The sequence below is a fragment of the Peromyscus maniculatus genome, chromosome X (assembly GCF_049852395.1).
Source record: "Peromyscus maniculatus bairdii isolate BWxNUB_F1_BW_parent chromosome X, HU_Pman_BW_mat_3.1, whole genome shotgun sequence".
Lineage (NCBI taxonomy): Eukaryota > Metazoa > Chordata > Mammalia > Rodentia > Cricetidae > Peromyscus > Peromyscus maniculatus.
Genome location: NC_134875.1, coordinates 126077767 through 126086874, shown reverse-complemented (window position 1 = coordinate 126086874; position 9108 = coordinate 126077767). Strand labels below are relative to the sequence as shown.

The 9108-nt window shown below is 43.2% G+C and overlaps 1 protein-coding gene across 2 annotated transcripts in view; it reads right to left on the bottom strand.

The window, feature by feature from the left end:
- Window positions 1-9108, bottom strand: part of Dipk2b (divergent protein kinase domain 2B) — a 66681-nt gene that overhangs the window by 15596 nt on the left and 41977 nt on the right. For both annotated transcript variants that reach the window (XR_006068048.2, XM_006993933.4), the window contains exons 3-4: window positions 3899-4072; window positions 738-1026 (exon numbers count right to left, since the gene is read on the bottom strand). Coding sequence is in view for 1 of the 2 variants with exons in the window: in XM_006993933.4 (XP_006993995.1) it covers window positions 738-1026; window positions 3899-4072 (463 nt within the window). In the remaining variant the exon portion in view is untranslated. The remainder of the gene's footprint in view (window positions 1-737; window positions 1027-3898; window positions 4073-9108) is intronic.

The following is a 9108-nucleotide window of genomic DNA, read 5'->3' as shown; positions in this document are numbered from 1 at the left end:
AAACATGCCATCCAGAACATGCATTCAGTAGGTTGCAATGGGACTGATGTTGGCATAGCCTGAATATTCTGGAACCAACCTTTCTTCTAATTTCATTCTTCTTAATAAAGGCAAATCAGGAAGTGAGGAAAAGGTTTGTTTTCTCTATCTTTGCAGAATTTGTTAAAAAAAAGTGTCAGAAATGGGAAAATCTTTTGTCCTATTATTGGGCTCAGCAAATTTAGTAACCTTGAGAAACTGGGGCTTAATGGTCTCTAGAACACTAGCTGAGCCTTTGTCAACAGCGAGAGACGTGACTTGCTCACACACCTCATTCGGTTTCTTGTTTTTCAATCTTTACAGAGTCAGTATGTCAACACTCACTGCAAAGTGTACTAGTGCATCAGGCCAGCAATTATGTCTTAGATCAAGGCTAAGAGCATCTGACAAGGAAGGCTCTGAGGGGGAGAGGGGCCTGCGACTTGTATGTGAATGTGATTCAGAATTGCCCTGGGAAGGTTCATGGGAGTCCATACCACCATGGACAATGACCCTTACAGGCAAGGCCAAGTTCACTTTCCCTTCAGAAATGAAGATGAAACAGAAATTCAGATGGGCATGAGGGGACATTGTTCTTTGTTCCTAAAACTTGGATTTCTCTGTGACATACAGAGTACAAAGGCCCAGGTCACCTCTCCTTAGCTTTGGTCATCCTGACATCCCCTTGACAGATGCTTAGTCAAGCCCATGCTGAGTACCTTCCTGCTTGTCGATGATGCCTAGTGCACTGGCATCGCGGATGAACAGATGCCCATTGTCAAAGATGCCAAACATGTCTGCATCAACATGGGTGAAGTAGAAGAAATAGTTCAAATCATTGCTCCTCAGGGACTCCAGGACCCCAAGGAGTTGGTAGGCAAGGTCAGCAGCTTGCTCTGGAGGTGCATCGTAAAATTCTTGCAGTGGTCTGGTGCTCGTACTGATCAGAAATCTACCACAGGAGCCCAGGTACTTGGGCAGTGGCCAGCCCTCCGCCCCGGGGAAGATCTGCCAAGCCAGAAGGATCAGGCATTAGACACAGAGAAATCTCACATAGGCAGCTTGTTTTCTACCTCTTGCCCACAGCCCACACAAATAAGTCTTACTGCCAGCCTGGCTCTCAAAACATTCTGGCAAAACATTTCTCCATCTTTTTATACCTTTTGGGACATGGTAAGGCCCCTGTCTTTCTCCCACTTTTGTAGTGTATTGCTAATGGAAGGATTTAGGAAGGAGGCTGCTCTCATTAGTGCAGTGTATTAGATTTTACAAGTTTCTCTAAGTGGGAGCTGAGAATGCTAACCAACCTTTCATGATTTTCTGTGGTATCCAGGATTCAAGTTATATCATTAAAAATATGATTAGTCTGCACTTTCCAAGATACCACTGCTTAGGAAGAGACCATGGAAAAAATAACAAAACATTAACTTCAGGGCAACTGAAAGACAAATAAAAATAATAATAGTAAAAACATTACAAACAGGGTATCATGTGTGTCTTTAGTTCCAGCTGTTCAGGAGGACGAGGCGGGAGGGTTGACATCAGTTTAGTCAACAGAGCTTATAAATAAATGAATGAATAAATAGAACAATGCAAGTGCCTGGTTCTGGGATAGGACAAGAATAATGCAGGTGGTTGTCCCCACTGCTAGGCTGAGCAAATCTGCCTGGCTCAGATAACTGCACACTCAAAGATTCTTCTCCACTGGTGGGAAGCATAGCCCAGTCTGTCTCCTTGTAAAAGCTCTCAACTTGTGGATTTGGGAGATAGAAAGTGAGGAGGGAACTCTAGCTGGATTTTTCTTGACCATTTTTTTTTAAAAAATAGGTCTTTTGCATTTTTTTGTTTTTGTGCTTCATAAATGAACCCTGCATCTCTATCACTCTCATCCCTCCCTTCCTAACTCCTGTGTCCCCCCTTTTTTTCAAAATTCATGATCTGTTCTTTATTACTGCTACTCATAGATACATATATAATCACACGTATATATACTATCTACCGAGTCCATTTAGTGTTACTCATATGTATATGTGACCAGAGCTGGCCATTTGGAATTGGACAATTTATGTGGGTTTTTGTCCATGGAGAAGACTGATCCTCTTTCTCTCAGTAACCACTGGCCACCTGTATTCATCTGTTGGTACGACCATGTGGTATATTCCCTGTCCATGTTAGAATCTCAACTGTTGATCATTTTTTCAATGAAGTTGTGTCTAGAACCGATAACAAAAACTATGAACACCTCTTTCCCCTTTGTTTATCTTTTTAAGAAAACAAAGTAAGTCTGGGTGATGCATTTTAGTAGCAGACTGCTTATCTGGCACACACAAGGTTCTGGGTCCCATCCCCAGAACTACAGAAAATAAAACAAAAAGTAGATTTCAAAGTTTCTCTCTCTCTCTCTCTCTCTCTCTCTCTCTCTCTCTCTCTCTCTCTCTCTCTCTCTCTCTCCCTCTCTCTCTCTCTCTCTCTTAATTTTCTGGTATCTTCTACCCCTTATACGTCACATTATAAAGAATCATGCTCTTTGCTCTTTGAGCTTTCCGTAACTGGGGAACCTTACATATTATGTGTCTCCAGGGGACAACCTGGACCCACTGCCCTTGTTTAAATGTACAAAGCCACTCTTTAGTCTCATACTGTACTCTTTCTGTATAAAGACCAGGGTTGAGTGGAGTGTCCCAGGTCAAGTCTCTCAGGAGCCAGACCTTAGGGTAATCAAGATGCCAACAAAAGTTAGAACTGTGAGTAACAGACCTCCAAGAAGATCCCTGAGCATGTAGGGCAAATAGCAGCTCCTTCTCTGCCACTAGTATGTCAAATAGCAAAGACACTGGGCAGGGTTTAGTGGGTAGAGTACAGCGTCTCTTGTCTCTGATGTCAGACATCTTTGGGTTTACATTTCATGGCTGATAGTGGCTAAGACACTTCTTTTTTTCTGAGCCCCAATGGGAAACATAATATCATTCTGGGGGGCTTGTAGTGGGAACTAACAATAGAGCAAATCTTCAGCACAACACCTGGCATGCAGCAAGAATCCAATAACCTTCAACAGTCTTCATTGTGTAGTCAACCATTAACTTTTTGGCAAATATTTAGGAACTGTCTTTGTTGTGGTTCTTTTTTCTCTACCCATGTTTTTATATTATGGTATTTTAAAAGATGATTTCATTATACAGCCTATACCACTATGTCCAGCTTTCTTTCTTCCTTTCCTCCCTTCCCCTTACTATTCTCTCTCCCTCCTCCTCTCTGACCCACTCCTCCACCTTTTAGTCTTCTTTCACCCCCTTCTCCTCCCCTCTGACTTTTGGTATCTTTTCTGTTCATTATGTGACTTAGGTGTCCTTGTCTTGACCCTTGGTCTGGGGAATTTAGCTCCACAAGTTCTATGGATGTCTGTTAACATAGTAAGTGTCTCTATCTTTTTGACTAAGTGTGTCCCCAGGTCCCAGTACATCCTCATTTTTTGACCATTTTTCAATTACGTCACTTTCAGGTTTTTTTTTCTCCTTTCCAAACCAGCTTCAAAGTGCATCTCTGGGTGGCTGTTTCACTAGTCCCTGAGCTTACTTAAATCTTATTTATCACTACTTAGTGGCAGAGATTAAATTTGCCTCCCTTCACAAAGCCCTTCCTGGCTGCCTCAACTTGTATAGTTGGCTGCTGTTCCCTGCTACTCACATCTCCAGCTCTTCTCTTTCCTCACCAGCTGCCAAGACAGTCAAACACTTACCAGATGTTGCAAATGTACTAATACAGACTTGTGGCCCCAAGACATGAAGCAAGAAGAGGAGGAAAAAAAAATCAACCTAGGGATGGCCTCTGAAAGTCCAAGGTGGTGACATAACCTGGAGGACTTGTGGGGGTCACTGAGTACCTGAAGAATGATGGGGTGTGCATTGACAGACAGTGTATAGAGGAGGCGCAGCTTGTCACGGTCGGTGAAGTGGTCCATGAAGATGCTGCCAGCGTCAGCCACTTCAGCATAGCGTCTAACCACACGATCCAAGAGTCTTTGTGAAGGACAGCGCAGGAAGGGACTGGGCAGGCCCTGCAGACACATGAGAGCGACCCAGAATGGGGAGGAGTTTTTTCTCCCTTCTTTCCTTCCTTCCTTCCTTCCTTCCTTCCTTCCTTCCTTCCTTCCTTCCTCCCTCCCTCCCTCCCTCCCTCCCTCCCTCCCTCTCTCCCTCCCTCCCTCCCTCCCTCCCTCCCTTCTTTCCTTCCTTTTACATACTAATCACAGTTTCCCCTTCCACCTCTCCTCCTGTTCCCCCCTCATCTCCTTTCTACCCCCCAGTCCACTCTTCAGAAAGGGTAAGGCCACCTATGGAAGACAACAAAACATGGCATATCAAGTTGAGTCAGGACCAAGCTCCTCCCCACTGCATCAAGGCTGAGTGAGGCATGCCACCATATGAAATAGGTCTCAAATAGTCAAGCTGCTGGACTCTTGTAAGGGACACGGACATCGGATTAGGAGTCCAGATGGATGGTGGAGGAAAGATCCATGGGTGGTTAAGGAGGATCCTGAGCAAGAGGATGGAGACTCTTGGGTGGAGCACCGAGGATGGAACACTCCTGCAGGTTGGGGCAGGAGATGGCACAGTGGGCTATGCAGGAATTGGGGCACTGGGGGTGTGGAGACCAGCTCTGCCTCTCTGCCTCTCTGAAAGTTTGAAGCTCTCTTTCTTTCTTTCTTTCTTTCTTTCTTTCTTTCTTTCTTTCTTTCTTTCTTTCTTTCTTTCTTTCTTTCTTTCTTTCTTTCTCTCTCTCTTTCTTTATTTTTCTTTTCTTCTTCTTCTTCTTCTTCTTCTTCTTCTTCTTCTTCTTCTTCTTCTTCTTCTTCTTCTTCTTCTTCTTTGGCTCCCACACAGCAAGGATAGCTTCAAAAGAGAATCAATAGTACCAGCTGTATGTGCTGTCCATGTGCTTCTAGTGGAAGCTCCTTTCCCATGGCTGCCTGCTTAGAGAAGGAAGATAAGGCTGTCTTTGATGGATACAGAAGGTCCAATGTAAGGACTCTTCTTAGTGGGGCAGTTGATAAAGTTAGCTCATTACCCAGACTTCCTCTGAGGATTTAGATTTGGAGATCTATCTGAGAAAGATGGTCTATGATAGAACTATGAAGAAAGTAAGAGATGTGAACCAAAGTGATTGGGGACTTATGAAAGAAAATTTAGAATAAAAAATACAACATTGTTTCATTCTAGAGCCCGAGGCCTATAAGCTGCCATATTAAATTCTAAGTCAGAGATGGTGCTGTGATTTGACTTTGTCCCTCAAATCTCATGATCAGAACTTTAATTCCCAAAGTCATAGGATTTTGGTATTTGGAGGCAGGATCTTTGAGTGGTAATTAGGACTGGATAAAGTCAAGAGGGTAGTCCTAATAATGGCATTAGTGGCTTTTTAAGAAGAGGAAGAGAGCCGGGCGGTGGTGGCACACGCCTTTAATCCCAGCACTCGGGAGGCAGAGGCAGGCGGATCTCTGTGAGTTCAAGGCCAGCCTGGGCTACCAAGTGAGTTCCAGGAAAGGCGCAAAGCTACACAAGAGAAACCCTGTCTCGAAAAACAAAAAACAAACAAACAAAAAAAAAAAGAAGAGGAAGAGAGACCTATGTAGTGGGTAGCCATTCCAGCTTGGTTCTGGAAGTTCCAACCCCCATTGAGACTCTGGCAACTGTCACGCCTACGAGGCGGGGCGAGGGGAGGCGCCTGGGGACCCGAGAGCTGGATGGGCCAGCGCTCGCTCTGGGCGCTCTCTCGGTGCCGGAACGCTGACCGGTGCAGATTGACTGTGCAGAGCTCCGGAGAACACCGCTGGATTGCGATACACCTTCCCCAGACCCTGCGACCTACCCATTACTTAATTTGTGAGTTACGCCATTTAATAAATATCCTTTTAACTACGTGGAGTGGCCAAAATAATTTCTCCAATATCTGGCGCTCACGTGGGGCAAACTCCAAAGGCCTGGGCGGCTCCCGCCGTCTCCTCCCTAGCTGGCAGGTACCTAAACCCGCCTGCAAAGTTCCATACAACCAGGGAACACCTACACGGTTCCATTCCCGAAAAAGGGAGCAGCTAGTCCGATCTCAATTCCCTAGCCTAGCCCCAGAGCAGCGAAAGAGGTAGGAGAGTGCTAGCTCCGATTTCTGCCATCTCCCTCTGACTCCAGCCAAGATCGAAAGCAGGCCCTGTTTCGGAGCTGTACCAACGCCACCTGCTGGCTGAAAAGTGCTACTACACGAAAGGTAAGCATATTGTTTCAAGTAAAGGTACTTGATAATTTTACACCTTAAAATTGACTAACAAATTTTGAGTAATTCGTGTAATATGGCCGACAACATTACCTCACAAGAGTTTAAAAACCTTTTTGCCTATATGATGAATGACATCTTCCTGGAAATATACGACATTCCTAAGACATATCTGGGCTATACCATTTTGGCATTCATCATAATAATTCACACAGTGTTCAAACACTGGTTTAAGAACAAAGATGAGTCATTATTGGGACTGATACAGGCTTTAAAAGATAGCAATGAAGGCTTAGAGAAAAAGATTCTCTCTCTGGAATCTGCTTTCAAAGATAGCAATGAAGGCTTAGAGAAAAAGATTCTCTCTCTGGAATCTGCTTTCAAAGATAGCAATGAAGGCTTAGAGAAAAAGATTCTTTCTCTAGAATCTGCTAATCAGTATTTACAAAACAGGCTTGTACCCAAAATTGATTTTATTGATAATAAATATGAATATTTAATGGATAGAACACTAACTCTCCAGAGTGAAGTTGTGGCTACTCAGACAGTATATAAGGAAGAAAGATTATCGTTAATTGATAGGATAAGGTCCATGGAATCATGTGTTTCTGAGGAACATAAAAACTTCTATGATTCCATGAGAAATATGGAGTCCCTTGCAAGAGAGGAGGTTCACTCCCTAGAACAGACCCTAGGTGCTCGTTTGCAAGCCCTAGAAGAAACTCTCAGTAAACATGACAAGGGAACTAATAAGCAGAAGGTCAAGACCATAGAGGTTGTAACATCTCCAAATGGCTCTCATACAATGGCTTATCCTGTTATTGTCCATGAGAAGCCAGCAGATGACACACACCCCGAGCCATATATGACATATACATTACAACCAATTTCAACAAGGGACTTTAAAAATATAAAGGAAGCAGTAGTTACGTATGGGATACAATCCACATATGTAAAACAGATGTTAAATTCGTGGTCTACCTCACATAGAATCATTCCAGATGACTGGCATCAGTTAATTTCAGCTGTTCTAGAATATAGTCAGCAGTTACAGTGGAAAAGCTGGTTGAGAGAAGAGGCAAAAAATTTAGAACAACAAGGTAAAATCAGAGGTTTTGTGATCTCCCAAGATCAAATACTTGGTGAGGGATGTTTCGCTGACAGGAATGTACAAGCCACTTATGATGAGCATACAATATCCCTATGCCGTACAGCAGCTCTAAATGCTTGGGAAAAAATTCCAGAACCTGGAAAACCAACTGAGGTATACACAAAGATATTTCAGGGACCGCATGAACCCTTCACTGATTTTTTACAAAGACTGAACAGAGCTATAACAAGAGCTGTGTCAGACAAAGAATTAAGAAAAGTATTAACTGAGTCCTTGGCGTTTGACAATGCTAATGCAGAATGCAGAAAAATACTTACACCATTAAAGATCAGATCAGCTCCTTTGGAAGAATGGATTCAATATACTAATGGTGTTCAGTCTCTTAACTACAGTAATGAGGCTTGGATAGGAGAGACAAATCCCAGAGGTGAAAGAAGGCCCCGTGTTACCAAATGTTTTAAGTGTGGTACACCAGGTCATATAAGTAAAAACTGTACATGGGGTACTCCTAGAAGCAATACTCCTTCTAGGAATAGCCTAAACAGGAGACCCCAACCGCCTCCTGGATTATGTAGAAGATGTGGCAAAGGCCGACATTGGACCAGTGAATGCAGATCAAAAATAGATATACAAGGCAACCCTTTACTGGCGGGAAACGCCTCAGGGGGCCTCTTGCAGGCCCCCAAACCAAACGTAGTACGAACATTCCCTGCCACTGTGGAAGAAATTCCTCTCCAGGACAACTGAATAAACCAATGCCTAATGTAAAAACCGATACTGCAATGGATGATAAAACAGCTTTGATAGCTGGATCACAGTTTACAAAGAACACTATAAAACAAATATTTTGGCAGACTTCCATAAATGAACAAAGACCAAAGCTTAGAATTCGAATTAATGGCCTGGTTCTGGAGGGCCTGGTAGACACAAGTGCAGATGTGACTATAATTACACCACAATCATGGCATCCGAATTGGCCTCTTCAAGAGGTAGATGTCCAACTGTTAGGGATTGGCACCCTATCTCAGATAAAACAGAGTTCAAGATGGGTTGAATGCATAGGGCCAGAAGGACAGAGAGGAAGGCTGAAGCCTTATGTAGCAAATGTAGCAGTAAATCTTTGGGGCCGAGATCTGTTACAACAGTGGAATACCCAGATTAAAATTCCTACACTTTCAGAAAAGGAATACAGACCAATGCATGTTTCTAGGAATAATATCATAACATGCTATAAAAATCAGTCACCAACCATTCAGGCTGTTCACAAACAGAGCACGACTGTTGTTGAACTCTCAGAAGTACCAACTGCCTTACCTTTAAAATGGCTAACTAATAAACCTGTCTGGGTTGGACAATGGCCTTTGACAAAAGAGAAGCTACAAGCTTTAGAACAGCTGGTTCAAGAGCAGTTAAATGCTCAACACATTGAAGAATCTACCAGTCCTTGGAATTCTCCTGTATTTGTTATTAAAAAAAATCTGGTAATTGGAGAATGCTGACAGATCTGAGAGCTATTAATAAAGTAATTCAGCCAATGGGCTCCCTACAGACTGGGATGCCCTTGCCCTCTATGCTACCAAAAGAATGGCCTATAATAGTTATTGACTTAAAAGACTGTTTCTTTACCATACCCTTACAGGAAAATGATAGAGAAAAATTTGCCTTCACAGTACCTAATTATAATAATTCTCAGCCAGTCAAGAGATATCAATGGA